We start from the raw sequence: 22,469 nt of genomic DNA, 5'->3' as shown, positions 1-22,469 counted from the left end.
GCACTTACGCCAATATTTCTCAGCAGAGCCTCTAGTTTTCTTGGCAACTGCAATGTCGGGTGTATAGCATTATAAATCTTATCTTACAGTGATGATACGCTTTTACATCGGTGTATGCTTGTCAAGACAATGTTTTGAATTATAGGTATGGGCGACATCATTGAGATCACATGGTGGATCGGAGAATACTTTAATGTTGTCAAAGTCTTTCAGCAAATCCTTAGTTGAAATTTTACTCGGTTGAAAATATGTAAATTCTTTTTTGAGAAGATGTGGTTTCGGCAGAGTTAACTTTGCAACAACCGGATAGTGATCAGAGTAGCGGAAGCCATCTACATAGAGGGATGATACGAGTGAGTCACAGTTGCAAATTATCAAATCCAATTTTGGTTTGAATTGTGTTTACGGGTTGGCTAATCAATAAACTAAGTAAAGTTTACGAAGATAGAAGATTTGTATAATTCCTGGCATTATTATCATCGATATTGTCAACATGGATGTTAAAGTTAACAATAAGAATTATATTTGATGTACATGTAGCTTGCTTTTCAATTTTTACCCAAACCTAATAAGGAACTGAGTAACTATCACAAAACTCTTGCTTTTCTCTATTTTCACCAAAATAGACGTACCGCGTAAAACGTAGTCTATTCCACAACACGGAAATAACAAAAGCATAAAGTTTTCACAAGTTAGAAACTTACCAGAATTTTTTTTACTGAGTATAATATCGTATTTATTTAGCAAAATAACCTTGTGATAGAGCACATGATATAAACAGTGGATGCAAATTATGCTGTATAAACAGAAAATGACATGTAAAAATAGATCATTGGAAAGTAAATGATAAAAGACAAATAAGGGCAAAGCAAATAATCACAAAACAGGTGATGTTGTGTTTATTCAGTCTTCCGGGGATCTTGTCGTTTAGGTCTGGTTCTTTAGTTCGTAAGCCTTTCTCAGAGATACCTGCATGGACCGATGTCTTTCTGTGCCAGTAAAAGGACAAAGTGACATACCATACATCGATTTGTTTTGGTATACGATTCAATATGGCTGCCAAGCGGTCGTTTTTACATTCTTGTATAGAGCAATATCTAAGACATGTGTAGACTAATTTGTGTCAAAGTTGGTACAAGGACATACCGGTATGTCATGTGTATGCACGCGACTATGTCATGTTACAAACATGTTGACAATTGGAGAACTTTTAGGAACAAGGATGTTGTATGTTGCAAAATATAGTACTAGTATGTTCGATTCGTAGTGTTTCCTACGATAGTTCCACTGCAGTTCTCGTCACTTATTGTACAAGCTCCAGAGAGAAATTTACGGCCATACAGCACGGTCTTCCTCAGTTTGTCTTTCGAACCTCGGTCGTTTCGCTCTTGCATAATAATCATAGTAAAGTGCACCGCAAGCGTTTAGTGCCAGTGTGACTTAGCAACAAAAGAATAAGCTTCGCTCCTCGACATGTCCGTCCCGACCGCTGGCGGCGCACATAAATTATGTCAGCGATGTGAACAAGGTTAGAGGCGATATTACAGTTCCCTCAGTTGAATATGCAAGGTTATTATCAAGTGTAGTCTTTATAGTGCGCATACTACCGCGACCAACTATACAAGTAATATTTAAAACATATATAGATCATTATGTCAAAGACCAAAAAGCATAAACATGCCGGGGAATTATGGGATATATAAAATGTTTCAGAAAACTTGAGGACAAACTGAAAAAAAATAAAGGCATGATGATACCACGTAACGAAAACAATTACGACAAAGCGCAAAATTGACAAATGCGAACGATATCAAAAACACGATAATGTCAGAGTCGTCATTTCTGGTTCAAGTTTCTTACTTACATAAGCGAGTGTTTACATCGATCGGTGTAGGTGCGTCCTTTTAACGTTCGTTGTCAAAATCTGTGCCACACAATATCTAAACCAAGGTGAATACCAGTTAGTGCATACTTACTTAACCAACAGCTTTTCTCGTTCCAAATCATGTTTGCCTTGTAGTAACCATCGGGGAAACTCACGAAAATATGTACAATACTATGAATAGTTCACAAATTACATGAAATTGTCATTAATGTAGACGAAATGAAGGGCTATACGGCAAAACCAAAAATTATCGAGCAGGCTCTGTATTGTCTCGCTTTTCTCTCACCCTTTCTTGTACATAAACGTTAACGATACAAGTAGGAAGCCGACTAAATACCAAGGTATTGTCAGATCGACCAAGATATTATAAGCGTTCTGTTCTGTTTCTCGAAATCCTTCTGTTTGCTCTAGTACGGAGTCACTGTGTGAAGTACAACACTGATAATGTTGTGTACCATATTGTTTGCTTAGGGGATTTAATGAATCCAAATTCATTTTTAGACGGTTATCTTGCTAAATTTGCATATTTTGTTATCACACACGTTTACGGGCTTGAAAACGGCCCCTTTATTGGTTTTTACGGTTTAGTCACGTGGTCCTGTACAGCAAATGAAACCATCATCAATTGTTGACACAAATAGCAATGTATTAATGACACAGAGAGAAAAATACACTGATACGTAGTAATAAGCGATATAAGTCTGCATTCACAAATACTATTGGAGGGTGCCCGCGGCTTGAGAAATTCATGGGGATTTGAAAATTCTTTGTATAGTAGAGGGGGACGTGATGGTTTTGCTCTGCCTATAAGTGTGAACTGGAAATATTTTGGTGCCCTATTATCTTTACATGTTCAGTCTGAGATTTCACTGCTTTGTGGCATTCCATGACTTTTATATTGAAACTTGAAAATCTAAGAAACAATATTACAGACAAATGAAATAATATAAACTGATTGGCCAATGATGAGTAAATAACAACCTTCTTGGAGTATACTGTAATCTAAGATGTGAAATTATTGCTGTGACATGACATTCGAAATAATAAAGTAATTACAGTTTACAAGGGCTTTGGTGGGCGCAAAACATGCGCATTCGAGTACTAACAGTGCCGTGTATTTGTTCACAAGTCGGGATGAAATAGGACCAACATTAAAACTTCGATCAAAATAGCAAAATGCTGATATCAATTTATATCTTTGTGATGTACTTTCATGTATGTAGCTAAGCCCCAGTATCTTAACGTGTATAGTACGTTGTCATCCTTCTAGGATGTAACCGGGATTGTTGTGGGAATGCGTGGTCTGGTTTGGTTCTGCTTCAACTCGCGTTTCCTCAATATCGGCTTTTTCATTTTTCTTCGATCGCCTCTTCACAAGAATCAATACTGAGACAGCGAGTATGATAGCTATTACCGCGACAACCACAGAACAGATAAGAAATATCTCCCAACCTGCAAAACCACCGTCATCAGTGATCGGAGTCGGAACAACAGTGTTCTGTGCGATGTTAGAGACAGCGCCCTCATTGCTGGCGGCGTCAACTGCTCGGACGGCGAAGAAATGCGTCATTCCCGTACCGCTTGTATTAGCCAACACAACGTACGTTTCCAAAGAGCCCGCCGGCAAAGGTGATGTTAGGTTCCCGAGGACAAGATCGTCGTTCGTGATCACAGTGGCATTTTCAAAGGCACTGAAGATTTCTTCGAAGGAAGTGGAATATCTCAAGTCATAGTGATTCGCTGTACGAAAGAGGACATACGTGGCGTTCATTGGAAAGCTGATAAAATATTTTATGAGTCTTCAGCTTCACAAAAGTAAGTAGATTAATGTCGACAAAACAGCACCTTAAACTACCTTCGACTCTTTCTCCAGTCCAATACACCGACAAAAAAATGCATGATGGTAAGAAAGTTCACCGAGGAAAAGATAAATTTAAAAAATATTACCAAAACGCAGGCGGAACCAACTAAATTATATTTCCTACAATCAAATCAAGGAGGTCAGATATGAAAGGGACAGACACTGGCAAGATGCAACGTCATAGAATGATGTAACTACTCTGGTTTGAATATGGAAGTGAATAAAAAATAGATCAGTCTAATTTAAAGATTTTTTAAGATGAAAGAAGAACATACAAACCTATCCCTTGGTCGAAATCATCTCCCACAGCTGTCCACTCCAGAGTGATTGTCTGATTCTCGTAATCTGAACTGGGACTCTCTAGATCCACGATTCTTGACGGGGGATAGAAGTCATCGTCCTCACTCGGTATTTCGACGTCATTGTCAACTTGGAAAGACCCACCCGAAGCTATGCGGTCAAAGTCTCCGACAGGTTCAGGGTCGCCCTTCTCGGGGATTATTGCTGGAATTAAGATGTTCGAGACTCAATTTCATTAAAGTTGTTGTGAACAACTGCCTCGAATGAATTCCAACTGAAAAATAAAATAATAATAATAATAATAATAATAATAATAAACACGATTGGAAATATTTTGGGATAATAGGATATTGTAGTAATATTGGTTTATTCAGTAAATTTAAGCTCATCTACTCTTCTGTTTTTGCAATTCACATGTTTTTAAGGGTAATCTGTAATATTGTAACTTTCAGCTATAGGGTACCCGACACTTTTGATAAATTTGCACAATAAATAGATTTCTACCATTTCAAAATGACAGATCCTATTGTTTTCTTTGAAATTGTCATTATTGTTTTGTCCATTCCCCAAGTTTTGGTAATTTGAGAAAATAGAGGGTCATGTCCAAGGTGGCCCTGAAAAATAGAGGGTCATGTCCAAGGTGGCCTTGAAAAATAGAGGGTCATGTTCAAGGTGGCCTTGAAAAATAGAGGGTCATGTCCAAGGTGGCCCTGAAAAATAGAGGGTCATGTTCAAGGTGGCCTTGAAAAATAGAGGGTCATGTTCAAGGTGGCCTTGAAAAATAGAGGGTCATGTCCAAGGTGGCCCTGAAAATAGAGGGTCATGTCCAAGGTGGCCTTGAAAAATAGAGGGTCATGTTCAAGGTGGCCTTGAAAATATAAGGTAGTGTTGTCATGTACAATTTTTAGACATTTTCAACTTTTCAATTTCAAAATATCGTTTTAATACAAATATTTCACCAGCTACTTGAACTCCTTGTATTTTTTAAGTAGATAGAATAAAAAAATACAATTTTAACTATTTTACTTTGCCTTATTGAGGTACTAACTTCAAAAGTATGAAATACCTTAGTTTCCTGAACATCTACCACACAATGAAAATGACAGTTTAGCAAAATAGGAGAGTTTACAATGTACTATCAGCAGTCAAACAAAGTAGTGGTTATAACTGTTCGAAAAATCGCAATTTGACAACCATGATATATCAAAAACAGGTAAAGGATCAAAATTTGTAAGATTCAAAACATTCTGCAGAATTATATGATAAGTACAGTTTGCAAAAGTTTTGTTTATTTCACTGTATTTACGTTTGCAATAAAAGCAAATTTGACTAGATTTAGTAAAAAGCAGTTAACTTAACTTTGTTGCCAAGTAGATTGAACAAAATTTAGAATTTACCTTAGTCTGTAGCAACAAATTATGGTCTGGTGCCTTATTTTTCAATAATTTTTGACAAACTTTTCAAAATCCTATAAACCCAAAATATTTCCAATCGTGTTAATAATAATAATAATAATAATAATAATAATCTGCAAACAGCAAAAATAAAATATTTAATCAACATTGCCTATCATCAGTTGTCTACTTTTTTAAGAATAGAAACTTGAAAATAAATTTTTTGATAAAGAAGGGGAAAAAACTCACAGTAATCGGCTGGCATGGCGGCGGAATTTGCAAACGCGCCAATGACTACGGCCATGCCATCCTTGTCATTTGCCATGACTTGTATCCCATAGCGACAAGACCTCTTGCATTTCGCGTCGACAAAATCAAGGAAATAGGCAGAGTAGGTGCCATCATCTTTTGTGATATCAACTCCTAAAACCATACAAGTAGTGAATTTCAATTTGACAACCAATCCTTGATAAATATCACTGGGTAAAACAATAGGCGAGAATTTGTTGCCGGAACTATGGTTCCAAATGGCATGAAATGACGAAGGTAGCAATATCATTGATATAGCTATGTAGCTATTTCTGTTTTTGAATAATCAGAAACAAAAGAAGGACTACAGATATAACGACATGTGCTAATCTATAGCCGTAACAATATATGTCACAACTTTCGAATGAACTCACCGGGTAAGTGTAATCTATGTTGCATCATTTTTGACGGAACTTCATAAAATAACCAGTTTATGTAAAATTACATATTCGATCGTTTGCTCATAAAAGTCGATTCTGCTCATTAAGAACGATAGTATGAACGACAAAGTGCCTACCAACACCATTGTCAAGAAGGAGCAGCTCAACGGCACCGTACGGACTTGGCCTTTCAACTATGGCCGTGACCTTGGCATTGTTGACCTGCTGGTAGCCTTGGAGGAGGTCAGCGTGTATTACGATCATTGGCGGTGATTCTGTGATTAGACTAGAACTGCTGCTTGACGACAATCTCAGTGGGTCTGAAGTCAAACTGGCCGACTTCGATTCTATTGATATTTCCACCACCTGATCTCTCGAGTCAGTGTTTTTAATGTGGTACAACCAGTGCCCTGGCTGAGAGAAGAAAAAGCACAGTTGTATTGATTCGCGACAGACTCGACGTAAAGAATGGTTTTACAGAAACGATACTAGAAATAAATTATGATTTGAGGTTATGGATAAAAAAGCGAAGCATTGAGATACAGTAGAACATGTTATCTTGAAAATCTTACATCTCAAACCCCAACTAACTATGATAAAACTTGAGAAAGATTCATGATCAAATAAATGCTTTTTTCTGAGAAGAACTTTGAATATAATGAAGCTACTTTCTTGGTGTTTACATAAATATCAAAAGCACGAATGGAAGTAATTTGGGATAATTGGATTTTTATATTTATAAAAATTCCTAAAAAAGTGTTAGATGCCATATAGCTGAATGTTGCAATATCGCAAATTACTCATAAAAACAAGTGTGTAATATAAAAAGAAAAGCAGATGAGATAACATTTGTACATTAAATCGACATTACTTCACCATACAATTATCCCAAATTAGTTCCAATCGTGTTCAAAGGTATTAATTTCCTTAAAAACTGCGAAATTTGACGCAGTATTCTCAACCAACAATCTAAAAAGAGTACTTGTTAGATATAGTTACTTGAGGATGTCAATGGCAATATGTCTCCTTGAATTTGGTTTGATTGACGTTGTGAGCATATGATATGTTTACGTGCACGTGATGGCCACGTGATCAATAAATAGGTTTGCTTCAGAATTCGTGCTTTATACATTTGCTGTACTAACTACTACACAGATATTGTGTACTGATGTAACAATAGACAGTTTTATATGGTTCGACAGGTTATATTTACAGCAAAAATAGCAGGAAAGTAATTAACGTGCAATATTTAAAATAACATTGAAAACAAAACAAAACAAAACAAGAAACTACATGCTACAGCGAAAACACAATTTTCTACCTCGGCAATTCCTTCAATTATGATGACGATGCTGTGTGTTCTCGTGTCAACTAGATAATTATCCGAATTTTCGTCGATAATGGTGCCGCGTGGAGATGTAATTGTGACGTCAACTCGCTGATTTCTCTTCAAGTCCCAGAATATGAAAAAGACGGTGTCTCGACCAATGGAAGAGTCAATGATCACGTGATTATCATAATCATCTCCCCTGCCGACTTTCGTCTTGTAGCTAGCAAGCTGTATTTGGTGAGAACCAATAATAACATAATAATAACTCGATTTATTGAGAGACTGTTGGTTTTTTACGCCAGAAAGAAAGCGACCTAAGTACAATGTACATATTTTCAAGAAAAATTATGAAAAAAGTAACAAGAGAAAGAGACGCCTACTTATTGACATCTTGTGAGAAAATTGACTCGGACAGCGCCCTCGTTAAACAGGGTCATATTCTGAAAGGTTAACGATGTTAATACAAAATTTTTAGCTGAAAACAAAGGACATATCGTATCATTTTAGTCCATTCAAGGACAATAGCCTGTGAAGTGTAATTCGCAAGGACATTTGCCGATGCATTTCGTCAGCAAACCTACTAATAAGGTTGCCAATAATGGTGGGTGTGTGGGGGGGCACTTAAGGAATCACGATTGACATCTCATTTTTACAGATTCCCGCTCAATACCCCCCAAAATCTTTGAGATACCCTTATCTATATGACCATTTTTTTCAAACCCCCTACCCCAAAAAGTATCATACAGCCAAAGTATTTTAGGGATGTATGCACAGGGAAAAACAACATATATTGCGCACTGCGGCCTATAGATGCTTGACACAGTTTTATGCGGCACGCTTCCTGTAGTAGTGGTTATAGAAATGCTGTCAGCAGTTTGTAGAGCCATATTCCTAAGACAAGTACCGTAATTAATCATTTTAAATGCATCAGTAGACGTTTTGGATTTATTAATGTATAAAGCCGACTTCAGTTAATCCAAAGCTTGCCGGGTAAATGATACCCGCTGGAGATGACGATCACAAGATAGTAACTTGTGAACTCCTGGCTACATTTCGCGAAACAGTGAAAAACTGAGCGCGGTGATATACCGATTTTTTAAATACAAGACATATATGATCTACATTCTGATTAAAAAGATGTAAAAAATTGACAATATTGGGAGATTGACATATTCCATGAAGTAAAACTTTTAATCTGTGAAGTCTTGGGTGTAATAATGGCAATTTGGTGAAAACACTTATGTACACATTTCACATCTAACTTAAGAATCTTCACTGTTCAAAGTTTACATGTTGGGTTCGTGATCAACTCGAAATGTACATAGGTGATTTTCATGAGAAAGAGTGACTCTTCATCATAGTCACGTTTGTAGAAAATCAGGCATAGTAACCTCATCTTGTTTCTTTACGTTTTGATTATTCTAACATACAATAACTTAAAATTGCTTAATTCAAAAATATGACAATAGTTTCAATTTTTCCTATTGTACATCCTGAAGCAAACTATATTACGAACATAAAATTTTGGCACTTTTTCAGTATTTTTGCTTCTTGTATTGACTAAAATCTCTCGTTTTTATAATGTTGACATTTTCAGTATTCAGCCTATCAACACAATCTGCATGTATGTTATGTACACTTATATCGCTGTCAGTTGCATTTCATTAAAATCGAAATGTCAACATACAACTACACTGCTGCAGTCAGTATATCAACTGCGTTCTAGCTCTACTCTTACTGCAAGTTGAACTGTCCGATATTCATCTTGCCAACATATAATTCACGAACGACTTTCAGTCTGCAGTCTAATTCAATTATCTCCTAATATTTACATATACAGATTTTGTCGACAAGCTGAATAATATGTGTTTCAGCATGCTGTAGGGAGACCATACGGAACTGTTTTGATATGTGGCACAGAAATATTGAAAAGAATTATCAACAGTTGCAGCTTCTATCCTGTTAAAAGACCTACAGGAAGTTTTCCTTGTGAAAATTCAATTGCGTTCATGTTATTTTAGATTCCTTTGAAATCAAAGTCTTGAAATGCGATAAAATGGTTCCAGATTTAGTACTTCTAACATTAGAACCGTTAGATGATTTATAATATCATTCATTTGTTCATTGAATTACATACCAAATTAATTGTGGATGCTGAATATGTAAAATATATAAGGGACCAAAATATATTCAGATCTGCACCAAAATCTTCAAGTCTCCCTCTGGTAGTCCCAAAATTTTCAAATCCCCTCCATTAATTCATCAAGCCCCGTAACCAATATTTTTGAATGCAGCCAAACTAGAAACTGCCATAATTCTCTCTCTCACCTGTACCGGGGTGTTGACGTTTGCAGCGGTACGGCTAAGAATGGTGTCCATGTAAGCATCGTGTAAAGCCGTCGAATCGGGGCTTTCCGAATACCAGTATGAATTGCCACCTGTCTGCTCGGACAAATCGGCCAATCCATCGTCAGCTCCATTACTCAAAGCCAATGTATTGACGACAACAGCTTTCTCGACCAGTTCATCGACAACATCTCTTATATATGGGTGTTTATTTTCCCCTCCATCGGTGACAAGGAAGAGTATCCCGCCAGCTGCAGTGTTTCCTCCGTGTTCCAAGACCTACGTAAAGCTAAGAGTCGTTAGAAATGCTCCCTAATTTCTGTCAAGTTGCCTTTGGGACCCTTAACTGCCATTTAATGTCACAAATTTAGTGTTTGCGCGTTTGAAGTGCAGCTGCATCATTACAAGAAAGAGCACACGGTAGTTGCTATCACGACGGACCCCAGACATTATCATTTGGGCATTTTACCACTTGGGGCTAGAACAATGGTTAGGGTAAAAGGGTGAACGTCCAGGGTAAATTATTACATGTCTCCAAGTGAGTGCAATTCAGTGCATTGATTGAATAGGAATATTTGGGGATTTAGCGGGCTGTGTGATAGATGTACAGAGCGGTTTCCATAGTTACCCGGCCCGGTGTGGCCCTTCGACGTTTTCGACGTCAGAGTAGACGCTTAACGCTAGATATAAAATATCAGTGTGGCCACTGCTATTTTGACTTTCGTTAAAATCTGTTTGATGCTGGTCAATAATGCCATAGCGTTAACTGTGAAGAGGCATGTAATAAAAATAAATACATGGGTTTATGTGTTCTCGCAGCAGGAGACAATTTGAACTCCTCGCGTGGAGCAATGTGTCACCTGCCGTTTTCAGGCAATAGTATATGGTACTGTTCTGGCACGAACGAATTTTACTGATAGACTCACACACAAGTTACAAGTTACAGAGGCCTTGTGGTGGAACATTCGAAGATTTCATCTTCCAAACTTTATTGGAGTTTTACTGGCTATAAATTCCACTTCTCGATTGATTTTTCGATTGATCTTTTTATTAGTTGAGTACAAATTGGCAAGATGTTACATTAATGTTTGTTCAGTTGTATTCGGAGAGGAAAAATCTTTTTCTCCCAATAGATTTGGACAAACTTGTGTTTCTTGTCAAACGAAGAAGTATATTTCGTATTTAATGCTGTTCAAGTATTACAGTTCATAATGTGAACGCCAATATTGTCCTCGATTATCTAACAGCAGTAGAAGGTGACCTACCTCGACCCCATCCCGAAGGCCACATCCGATACAAGTACTACCACCAGTACTCCTAGGGAGCAAGTTTATCAGATCTTTCCGAGTTTCCATATTGTCAACTTGAACTAGATATGAACGAATGGCTGCGCTAGTGCTGAACTCTACAATGCCTATCCATGTGTTGTTCGGCACAGTGTAGCCGATGTATTTCGTGCTAGCTTGTACCATCGCTTCCAGTCGATTTCTCTTAGTAAAATGTGAAAGTCATCACACAATATTAGAAGTTACTCTTATAAATTGCAGGAAATTGTAATAGAAATAGCGCTGACCGATTTCGTGAACTTCGCGTAAACTTATGACAACTTTGAAACAGACTCGACCAAGCAAAAATATTCACAGAAAAACACGAACACATCTTGACGATACCCTGTATTATACTCACCGAGTTCATGCTTCCCGAAATATCGAGAACTAGAACTATTCTTAAATCCACTTCCTGCATCACCAGGAAGTTTGGTGTGGTGTCAAGTGGTTCTTTGAAGGGAGTTTTCCCATCTTGGAAATCATCATGTTTTAACATGATATCCCAAATGCTCTGATAGAAGCATTGTTTGTTGTGTTTATTTCTGGCCAACCGATTGTGTTTTGCCGGGCCAGCTGTGTTCTCGTCATCGCTGTGACAGAAATTAATCACCTGGAACACAAGGAAAATTAAAGTCTTCTTGTGCCGTGTGGGATACTTGTAAATTGAATCAAAATTTACAGTAAAGCTTAAAATTCAAAATGGCCGCCATTCTTTTCGTTAAATCCGTGGAAATCATGATTATTTGCGATTATTACGACAACAAAGCGTTGAAAAATTTAAACTTATCTTTAGGTTTTAACATTAATTCATTGTCCAGAGACTCACTGTGCCATATTATAGTGTGAGATCATCCAGGACGAGATATTCGATAGGGCGATCTGAAAAAATTTTGGAACCATGACGAAGAAATATATCTAAAGCAGACAGTACATTAATTTTCTTTTCAATGTCAAAATGGCGCTTACAAATTGTCATTTTCACGAGAATGCATATTATAAAAAAGTAGATATCACTTTCATTGCAAACTTGCTAAAACGTTGCATTTGCCATGAACTGTTCCGGTATCTCACACTAAAATACTTACCGAGTCCAGGTAGTTTGCATACATGAGAGACGCCGGCGCGTCGTTTCCTTTTAGATCAGGGAAAAACCTACATCCAGGTTCCGGCATCACTCCAGAGTCTGGGTCGGTGTTGCATCGGACATAGTTGTTATGGATATCCCTGGACTCCCCGACGATGGATTCCGAGCACCTCGTTGGCTCAACACGGCCATTCTGATCATAATAAAAGTGCTGGTCATCGTCTTCGGGATACTCGTTGAAGACACCCCATCGTAAATGCGCCCATTCGTGAACTGTTACTTTACCTAGAGAAGAATAACACACGCATAGCATGAAATCTACGAGATTCTACGAGATTATAGTGTATAATTATGATAAGTAATTATAATTAATTTGCATAACCTAACGATGCTCATTTATATAGCTCATCAATGTATGAGTAAATTTGATTAGAAAAACAAGTATAGGGTGCGAATTTAAACAACGTAAATTATACTGAAAGAATTATACAAGTAATAAACCACACCAAGCGACGGTATACCACGTGACATATTGAGCAGTTCACGACATATGTACACGACCGATAGCGAGTGCGTATAAGTCGTGAACTGGTCAAATCGAGTGGTGTACCCGTTGCTGAGGTGGTACATTGCTGAGATATCATAATGTCACTGAGATTCTAGAACGAAACGTCAAAATGGGAATGTTTCTCAAGCTGAGAGCTCATGCCTGATCAATGCCTGTTCCATGCCTGTTTTGCGAAGAAAACACGGTCGTTTCAGCGTGTCGTCCAATCAGATCGCAGTATTTGCGCCATCAATATACGTGTATATGGTATAATAATAGAGAAAGAAAGAGTAATGTAGCTCAAAAATGTTTACCAGAAAGGAATAGCAGCCCTAGATATGGCAATGCTTGTATGATAATCAAGTTTCCTGATAAATGTTCTGTAAAGCTTTGTTATGCGCGACCATTTGTATTAAATGATTGAGTACACTACAGTATTACACACAAGCTACCAGTTAATCAGACATTGATCTAGGTTTCTAGATACTCTTCATAAAGCCTACCAAACAAATAATTGAATTTGAACATTGAATTCCCCTCCCACCCTACACCCGCCAATGGGAAATTCAACATTTTACACTGGTAAAATAGCTGATTCAGGATCCCGGCGGTCTGAAAGGGAAAAAGAGTCATTCTTTGTCTGTGGATGTGTTCTTTAAACATAAGATTATACAGAAAATGGCATGGTTTGAGGTATGGTATGGTATGGTATTATTCGAAACGAACCAACAGACAAACACCTTGGGCCTCAAAAGAGTTGGTCCATGTGCCGTACTCTGTATGACAATGATAACGCGTTATGAAGAACCATAGTTGTTAGTTGTCGTTTTACTTCTTTGCATAAGGTTATGCGAAATAGTGAAAGATAACAGAAATTGTTAACCTGGATCTCCCCAATAATACCAGCTATACTGTTCATCTGTCACCCATCTTTCAGTAAAGTGGACAAAATCACCGGGTTCACCGCAACCGCGTGTCTGGCGTGTGTACGGATTGTCCCCGTACTCAGGATTCGGCTGATCGACGACGAAGTTGGCTTTGTCGAATCGCTCTGTCGTAGCGGGCGCCTCCCTCAAGTTGTCGCTCCAAGTCTTAGGAATGAGAATAGTGACATTCTGGAAGTAAGTCCACCGTCGGGTTGCGGTATGCAAATGAGATGACGCACTCTTGAAGATATTCTGAATAAAAACATATTCGTACATTCAGGCAACATGTACCCTGTAGACAAATCTTCTGACCCTGAAAATGCTACGATTCTGTGCGGATACTTTACCTCTGCCGAACTATTTCGAAACTGGCAGAACAAAGTACCTTGTCACCGTCATGTCTTCACAACACATAAACATTTTGCTTTTTCGTCGGGTTCACATAGGGAACATCGGCCTTTTTTAAATTTTAATTATTGGTACATTTACGTTCATTGCATCTCTAATTCTATCATTTGCTTGGTGATCTTTTATTTTTGTTTTGGATTGTGAAAGAAAGGACCACATATTTAATGTTCACAAAGTAAAACGTTATCGTAAAAGTGCATGATAGGAATTTGAGGTTCATAGAGTAACTTGTTGAGTTACACATATCTCACATACTTCTCAGGCTATCGTTTAACGATACATTGTATGTGTTTCAAACTATATATATGTTTCGAAAAACATATTGTATGTTTGTATGATACATTACACTGGAGGGTGAATAAATTGAATGAAGTAAAACGACATGATAGACATGGTGACATTGTTCTTTTGGTCACGACTGAAACAAGACAACAAACGATAAATATCACACAAGGCAAAGAGCAGGCTTCTGGTATTCACGGATTTGGGAAATGTGTCGCTGTTGAAGCTGACACAAAAATCGCATACCATAATTCTGAATACAATTGGATTCCAAAATTTTGTTATTCATCAGTTAGCCTAATGTCACAGTTCAAATGTTAATAACTGCATGTTTGGCCAACTGACGCAACACACAACCATAGCTCACGCGCAGGTCATACTTAATCTGGGCACTAGTCAATTAATTTAAAATTGTCAAATTGGTACCCGGATCTATCTTAGTTGATAGACATTGATCGATGACGCCGGCGTTACAGAACACCCGTTCGTGTCAAGTGTTTAGTGTAGGTTGAAACCCTGAATTTCCACAACATTTCTTCCCCATGTGTAATCGCTGAATTCATAATGTTAGTCACAGAGCGACACGATATAGCAACACGATAACAAATTTTGATATCTCAGCTGCCATTTTGTATCCTTAAATACAAACCAAACGTAATCTTCTCCCGAGGTCTGCCAGCATGAGGCTTGCAGCAAGAGATGCGCTTGACGAGCTAGGGAACTCAAATGTTCACTAAGATAAGCCAGTACGTGTTACTAATACGAGACAGGATGTATTTTCTTTGTTAGGGCTTTCATGCGGTGCGCCGAATGTTTCAACATATTTATCGTTACAGTGTAAAAATTCTTTTAAAAACTCAATTTTTCTTTCTAAATAAAGTCTGAACGTGTATGAATAATACAGAAAAATTCATTTTGTCTATATGATAGCAGTGTGTTCATGTAGCTTTTCATAAAAATAGCATTTATCTTAAAATACATGGGAAGTGTCATTAAATATATGAACGTGTCTGTACAGATAAAGATAGCCGGAAACTGTCTTTCTCGATTGAAATAAAAACATCGTTGGGATTACGGAAGAAAATAAATAAGAAAAGTTAATTCCAAAAAAATGTCATTTAATACTTTATTGTAAAATATTGTTCAAAGCGTAATGGAAAAAAGTTTGAAACGATTTGGAAAAAGTCACACACCCATACTTGACGTATTTCACGTACAATAGTTCACGTAAAATGTGCAATGAGCGCTGATTTAACAAAATAAGGTGAAAAAAGCTTTAACTCTCACGTTCTTGACCATTTGTGAAACAATTGGGATATTTCTTGAACATTGCTCTCTCTTTTATCCCGCTATTATTTTACTCTCATTCATTAATTCTACACCAAAACTACCAACCGAGAATTTAAAGCTCTAGATTAAACAGAAACATCCGTGTCGGAAATGGTTTTAAAGCTGTTTACATCAACCGGATCAAAAGCATTGTTAATGACTGGCCAGGTGCCGTCAAAGTCAATGACCGCCAAACACCCCACATTTCTCAAAATGCTGCTTCAAGTGAAGAGTTCGATCGCTTACCTTTAATCTGTCGACGATCAGATGGTCCTCCGGGATGCTTTCGTGTATGGCGATTAACACATCGCCGTATCCATGTTTTATGAGCCGCACTGGATTACGAATACAATCCACAACAGCTACTAAGTACAGGCAGAGGAACACAGTGCCGACGGTGACAAGTAAATACTTAATATTTCCTATCACGAATCTAGCAATGTCTCAGAAAAAACTCTGGGCTCAGGGTTTCCTCTCCGGAGTAACTTGGCTGGAGTAGAAATATTCGGCTCTAAATGGCAACAAGTTTGCAGGTTACTACCTTATATGTGTTAGGGTGGAGTCAACAAAGAGAAGTACCTTACGCGTGGGCATTCCTAAAACTTGTCACAGGTCTTAAAACATGAGGGATTGAAAATATATTACCTTTGGCCTACTTGTGACGTCCCTGATACTGCAAGCTGTGCTCATGCAGGGTGTGCTCCAAAACTAGCAATCCCTCATGATCATACAATAATATAATCCTTTGTTGATTATGTTTACTGGCCAATCCCAGTACGCCTTTCGTCATATTTCATAAATAGAATCATAGCATGACACACGAATGTCTTTAATTTTATTTATCTATCTATCTATCTATCTATCTATCATCGATCTATCTATCTATCTATCTATCTATCTATCTATCTATCTATCTATCTATCTATCTATCAATCTATCTATCTATCAATCTATCTGTCTATCTATCTATCTGTCTATCTGTAAATACACACACACACACACACACACACACACACACACACACACACACACACCGGTTAGGCTGTACTAGCTGGTTGAGAAAGTGCTCGATGCGGTCATTCCGCAGAGCGATTTGTACTTCAGGGTTGACTGGAGTGACAAAGTAACTGAGTTGTGACTCTGAGTTTCGCGCTCTATGCGGTCATCAGACAACTGAAGAATCCTAGCTCCCGGCATACAGAATGCTCGTCGGCACCCAGGTGGCGAAGGTGTTGATATATAGTTGGCAGTTCCATTTTCTAGGTGGGGTCGCAGGTATAGTTCATCAAATAGAATTTGTTTCCGTGGCGACATTTAGAGACAAGTTCTGACCTTTTATTGAGTAGACCGTTCTTGTTGGCGTTGTTTATGCAGAGTTTTTCTGCGAGGCACAAGTTGCGGCGTTTTGTTTCGTTTGCCCTGGTGACGATGGACCAGCTGATAGTGAATGGTCGTCCTCCTTGTTTTAGCTTCCATACGTGCTTTGAAAGTTCGGTGCTGTTAGCGTGTTTCTTGTGGTTGAATGAGTACCTGTGGTTGGTGTAACGGCTTTTGAATGTTGATTCTGTTAGTCCGTAGTAGCATTTAGTGTCTTCATTTTCTTCTTTCACTGTGGCTTTGTATATGACTGAAGATGTCGCTTGGCAGTTTCCATCTAGGGGGCAGTTTTCAATCTTTCGGCAGTTGCAGGCCTTCTATGTGGTATCATTCTGTTGTGTTGCAATTCTCCTGTTGTGGTCGTTGATGATCGAAACATGTTTTTCATGCAGCTGTGGCTGATTTTGACGTTGTTCTTGTTGAGTATTGGATGTAGTTTGGAGTCGCTTGGGAAGTGCTTTTCAATCAGCTTGAGGAAGATTTTCCCAATGTTAGATTTGACATTCTTGCTGTAAGGTGGGGTGTACCAAATGATGTTCCTTTGTCTGTTTTTCTTGCTTTGTTGATAGGTGTTGTACATGTTCTTGCGTATATTAGATTCTCCTTGAATCCGTTTGCTTTAAATGCCTTTTCGTATGTTGGAGGGGCGCCTTTGAAGACATTTTTGTCGCATGAGATGTTGCATAATCTTTTTAATGGACGCTGGGAGGTGTTTGATTTAGTTGGCGTATGATTTGACTTCGTGTTGATGTACAATGGGTGGTCACTCGGTTTTCTGTATGGCTGGTATTTACCATTGGTGAGGTTAAAGGTAAGTTCCAGGAAGTTTGCCACCTTGGTGAATTCTATGGTGGATCTTCAGGTTGAAACTTGCGAAAGTTTTGAAGATGTCTTTCTTGGTTCTTTCAGCCTGGCTATCTGTGATGTTTTTCAGTGCGGCTAGGCCGTCGTCCCTGTAAAGGCCGATGTTGGCTTTATTGTATTTCTGTGATAGGGTGTTAAGGACGTACGTGCCCACAAGCCTTGCTTATCCATATTCCTGACAAAGACATTACTAGTGGATCAATTTTGCATGGAATGAATATATCTTTCACAGCGAGCAGTACGGTAAAACAGATGAAGAGGCAGTTGCCATTTGCGCGTCATAATGCCAATGTCATTTGCGCAACACTGCACGTCTATTCAGCCCCTCACACCCGTAGGCCTCCCCTAAAAATAATGGTACAGTCCGCGAGATACTTCGGTGGCAGTCTACTTCACAACTTCTAAGTTTGGCCATTTCAATTAAACCCCCGTTTGGATTTAATCCCCAATATTACCAGCAACATTTGTATATAAGGATTGCAATTTCGAAGGAAAACAACAGACAGAAACATCTAACAGAGTTAATCCTGGTCTCTGATAGTTGATACAATCCGTTATTTGTTGCGTCATGTATTCTGTGAGGGTTTTATGACTTATCTCTTTGAGTAAATATTGCCAAGCCTTTCTGGGGTGTATTAATAAAATGTAAATACAATTTATTGAAAACAATGATAATCGAATCAATTTGAAATTCCGCCTATGAACAGCTATTTTTGTTGGCAAAAATCGTGTCAAAGTGTCTGCATATTTGACAGGGCGCCTTTTTATCTAATTGATCCGTGTTAGCAAATTTTCTCTTGACGATGGAGATGACAATCGACATTTATTTATTTTCATTTCATAACAATGTGCTAATCAAAAATTGATAAGATAGGTCGTGGACACATGACTGTAATGATATCCTTTTGTACCCCGGGAGTACGTTCACAATAGGAAATAGAGGAAGTTTGAGATTAAGATACCAAATACCTTAACTTTGTTTGAAATTACATCACACCAAACATGATGGACCCTAGACTCTCCACAGTCGCTGTGCCTTGTTTTGTGCGCGCCCACGATGGGCCTGCATTCGAAGACTACGCTGTGCAGCTGTGAGCACGCGCTGCCAGACACAGCGACTGTCAGTTTTTGCAAGGGTATGAATATTCATAAGGGTAGTGACCTCAAAAGAAATACCTATCTAACTGGGCGGAGAGGATATATACTAGTAGCCGGTAGACCTATATACGTGGTATGTTTTTATTTTTCATTTTTCATTTTATTTGGCTATGCTACTTGTCATTTTTGTTTAGATTAACGGGTGTGTGGAGTTCTATAAAGTACCCGGATCAGGCAGAAATCCGACCGGTCGCTTGCAAGAACGTCCAGACCCTGGGATTCGCGTCGCGTCTCTGAAGGGCGCGCGTGTTCCAACAGGGGAGAACGCGAATCGCAGGGTCTCTGCCAGACTAGATGGACCCTGGAGCCGAGGATATCTCGGTCTCTCACTTACACCTCAAGAGACACTTTACTTGCTCAACCTGAGGTCACTGTGGTATCCGGGTCAATTGACGGTCATAAATTCCTGTAGCTTGATTACAATATGTTTATTTAATCTATTTGTCGATAACTGACATTTTCTCTTATTATTAGTTAAATACCTTTAGAGAAGAGGTCAAGGAGCCAGGTGAGGTAAAGTACGTCCACCGTTTAAATGTGACGAACAGCATGAAACATGTCTAGTACTGATCAACAATCATGCACAATTTTAATAAGACGCCTTTGTCCGACGAGTCGTGTAATCAAGTATTGCATCTCTTGATTTTCAAGTAAAATATCATTTTTATTTTCATCACACTGATAATTTCCCAATCAGCCATTGTATTGACGACCGCTTTTTTAAAAATTGAATTTTAAATCAAAGTTGCAGTCTTATTACAGTTATCACAATATTCAGTACTGATATTTGAGTCTTCCACAGTATTTCAACGACTTTGACGATTAGGTCTCTTAAAGTCTGATTTGATTTAAACTACAGTTCTTCTGTCTGCTTTTAAATTGATTAAGTAAATAATGTTTTTCATTTGTTCGAACTGCAACTTGTTGCTATAATAACGTGGATAACTTTTTGTCAGCATAAGATGCACACACACGCCTATACACAGCCAAACACAAAAGTCAGTTATTTGGATTGTTTGTAGTAAATCGTAAAAAGTTCCTGGCTAAGAAAATAAACATGTGCACATAAGTTGAAAACAATGTAGCTTTCATATACCACCACGTCATTTAGACAATTCTGAGATATTGTAAACTTCTGTTTTGCAGCCAGGGTCATTTTAAACTTTGACATAGTAGACTTTAATGAATCAACTTACTTGTATTCGACGTCACATATGCATCTTTGTGTCGTTACGGATATGCGACAGTTTGATATGTTTTCATTTGGATTTTGTCAACTGCAGGAAACACAGAAGTCTTTTTTGCTACAAATGACAGTCGCTGTCGCTTTTAATACATGTTATATAATCATAAACGCTCAATAACTGTACGTATTGATAATGAATAAGCAGCTCATGTCTCCTCGATGTATGTTGAAACAGAAAGACCACATCTTGCAAACACGACTATGTTGGTCACAACATACATAATTTATATTATATCATTGTCGACTGGTGAATTCTGGTCTGGCTCAAATTTAGATTTCAACAATGATGTTGGACATTAAACAAATACACAGTTGATTGACAAGTTGAATAATAGGCGTTTGAAATGAAGTTTAGGGAAATGGGGAGTAAGAAACTCTATTTTACATGCTGAACTTGTGTTGCAAATAATCTGCCATGGCGTTACCACGGTCTCTCGACAAACGCTGAAGTCAAAACGTTGAAATACAGTGCCAATTGACCATGGATAGCGGACCGATATTTAAGTTTTTTAAAAGCATGGTGTATGCAGCAGCCAAATATAGGAAAATATAATCTTCCGGGGATATTACTTCACTTTACATCGCAAGTTATTGATGCCATACTCAGGAAGTTTTTAGACATGATACCATTAAAATTTCTCACAAAACATATTTATTTTACTTTAGAGTAACAATTACAATTACGTAGTTTTTAAAGAAATGCTAACCAGTTTGGTAATGCTATAAATATTAAGAAGGTCGCTTCATTGTATCTAAAGTTCTTAAAAAATATATTATTTATTTGATCATTAATCTTTCTCAAGATGTAACATCGTGCATCGAGGTTCGAGATGTAAGATTTTCAAGATAACATGTTTTACTATGTCAAGACTTATCTCAACGCTTATCTCTTTTCATCCATTACATCAGATTATTACTTATTTCAATCTGGCATCGTGCCTGTAAAACCATTCTTTACGTCGAGTCTGTCGCGAATCAATACAACTGTGCGTTTTCTTCTCTCAGCCAGGGCACTGGTTGTACCACATTAAAAACACTGACTCGAGAGATCGGGTGGTGGAAATATCAATAGAATCGAAGTCGGCCAGTTTGACTTCAGACCCACTGAGATTATCGTCAAGCAACAGCACTAGTCTAATCACAGAATCACCGCCAATGATCGTAATACACGCTGACCTCCTCCAAGGCTACCAGCAGGTCAACAATGCCAAGGTCACGGCCATAGTTGAAAGGCCAAGTCCATATGATGCTGTTGAGCTGCCCCTTCTTGACAATGGTGTTGGTAGGCACTTTGTCGTTCATACTATCGTTCTCAATAAGCGGGGCTGACTTTTATGAGCAAACGATCGAAAATCTGGAAACGAAAAATGTAAATTTACATGAACTTGCTAATAACATTTTACGACGTTGGCCAAAGAGGGATGCATCATAGATTACAATTATCCCAGTGGATTCATTCGAGAGTTGTAACATATGTTGTTACGGCTAGATTGGCACATTTTGTCGTCCATTCTTTGTCATTATTTACAAAAAAAGCTACATCAAAATTATTTCTACCGACGCCATCTCATGCCGTTTTGGATACCAAGAAACAAAATTTGGCCAAATGTTTCACCTTGTGATATTCATCAATGATCCGTTGTCAAATTCAAATTCTCTATACGTGTATTGTACATTGAAGGAGCTGATATCACAAAAGATGATGGCATCTATCTGCCTAGTTCCACGATTTTGTGGACGCAAACTGCCAAAGGTCGTGTCGCTATCATGGGACACAAGTTTTTGCAAATGATGAGGATGGCACAGCCGTTGTCGTTGGCGCGGCTACCAATTCCGCCTCAAAGCCAATCAATTACTGTGAGTCGTTTTCCCTTCGCTAAAAAAAGATTTATAGTTTATTTGAAACTTTTTATCCTTCAAGTTAAAATAGACGGCTGACAGACAACATTGATAAACTATTTGCATATTATCAGATTATTCAACCTAGTTTGTTTTTAGTCGGCAGTTCATTCCAAAACAGAGTAGTTCTTCATAAAGACTTTAATGAAACTAAATCTCTTTAATCTTAATTCCAGCGATAATTCCCGAGGCAGGCAACCCACTAGCCGTCGGAGA

At 38.1% G+C, this 22,469-nt stretch overlaps 2 protein-coding genes across 2 annotated transcripts; both read right to left on the bottom strand.

Annotated features, from left to right (window-relative positions):
* Positions 1 to 3,076: 3,076 nt before the first annotated feature.
* On the bottom strand, positions 3,077 to 5,850 carry LOC139143044 (calcium-activated chloride channel regulator 2-like). Its single transcript, XM_070713222.1, has 3 exons — positions 5,690 to 5,850; positions 4,026 to 4,250; positions 3,077 to 3,625 (listed from the first exon to the last, which is right to left on the bottom strand). The coding sequence occupies exons 1-3, from the start codon at positions 5,763 to 5,765 to the stop codon at positions 3,144 to 3,146; spliced, it is 783 nt and encodes a 260-aa protein (XP_070569323.1). The 5' UTR covers positions 5,766 to 5,850; the 3' UTR covers positions 3,077 to 3,143.
* Positions 5,851 to 6,210: 360 nt separating this feature from the next.
* Positions 6,211 to 21,656, bottom strand: LOC139144342 (calcium-activated chloride channel regulator 4A-like). Its single transcript, XM_070715043.1, has 11 exons — positions 21,531 to 21,656; positions 17,918 to 18,071; positions 17,042 to 17,363; positions 15,956 to 16,142; positions 13,648 to 13,942; positions 12,219 to 12,502; positions 11,492 to 11,743; positions 11,071 to 11,295; positions 9,788 to 10,084; positions 7,451 to 7,687; positions 6,211 to 6,543 (listed from the first exon to the last, which is right to left on the bottom strand). Exons 1-11 carry the CDS (start codon positions 21,654 to 21,656, stop codon positions 6,211 to 6,213), a joined length of 2,712 nt encoding a protein of 903 aa, XP_070571144.1.
* Between the last annotated feature and the right edge of the window lie 813 nt (positions 21,657 to 22,469).

Source organism: Ptychodera flava, chromosome 11 (genome assembly GCF_041260155.1).
Source record: "Ptychodera flava strain L36383 chromosome 11, AS_Pfla_20210202, whole genome shotgun sequence".
Lineage (NCBI taxonomy): Eukaryota > Metazoa > Hemichordata > Enteropneusta > Ptychoderidae > Ptychodera > Ptychodera flava.
Note: the sequence above shows the minus strand (reverse complement) of the source record. Positions and strands in the feature narration are given on the sequence as shown.

What these genes read in the sequence shown, in the direction of transcription:
- LOC139143044 (XM_070713222.1), bottom strand. Translation starts at nt 5,765, where the DNA reads ATGGCAAATGACAAGGATGGCATGGCCGTAGTCATTGGCGCGTTTGCA. An exon ending in CGCCATGCCAGCCGATTACT is followed by an intron (nt 4,251 to 5,689) that starts GTGAGTTTTTTC and finishes TCTTAATTCCAG; the next exon opens with CAATAATCCCCGAGAAGGGC. An exon ending in TGATTTCGACCAAGGGATAG is followed by an intron (nt 3,626 to 4,025) that starts GTTTGTATGTTC and finishes TCTTTCGTACAG; the next exon opens with CGAATCACTATGACTTGAGA.
- LOC139144342 (XM_070715043.1), bottom strand. Translation starts at nt 21,656, where the DNA reads ATGAACGACAAAGTGCCTACCAACACCATTGTCAAGAAGGGGCAGCTC. An exon ending in TGCTGGTAGCCTTGGAGGAG is followed by an intron (nt 18,072 to 21,530) that starts GTCAGCGTGTAT and finishes ACCCTATCACAG; the next exon opens with AAATACAATAAAGCCAACAT. An exon ending in ATGCAAACTACCTGGACTCG is followed by an intron (nt 11,744 to 12,218) that starts GTAAGTATTTTA and finishes CTTGTGTTCCAG; the next exon opens with GTGATTAATTTCTGTCACAG.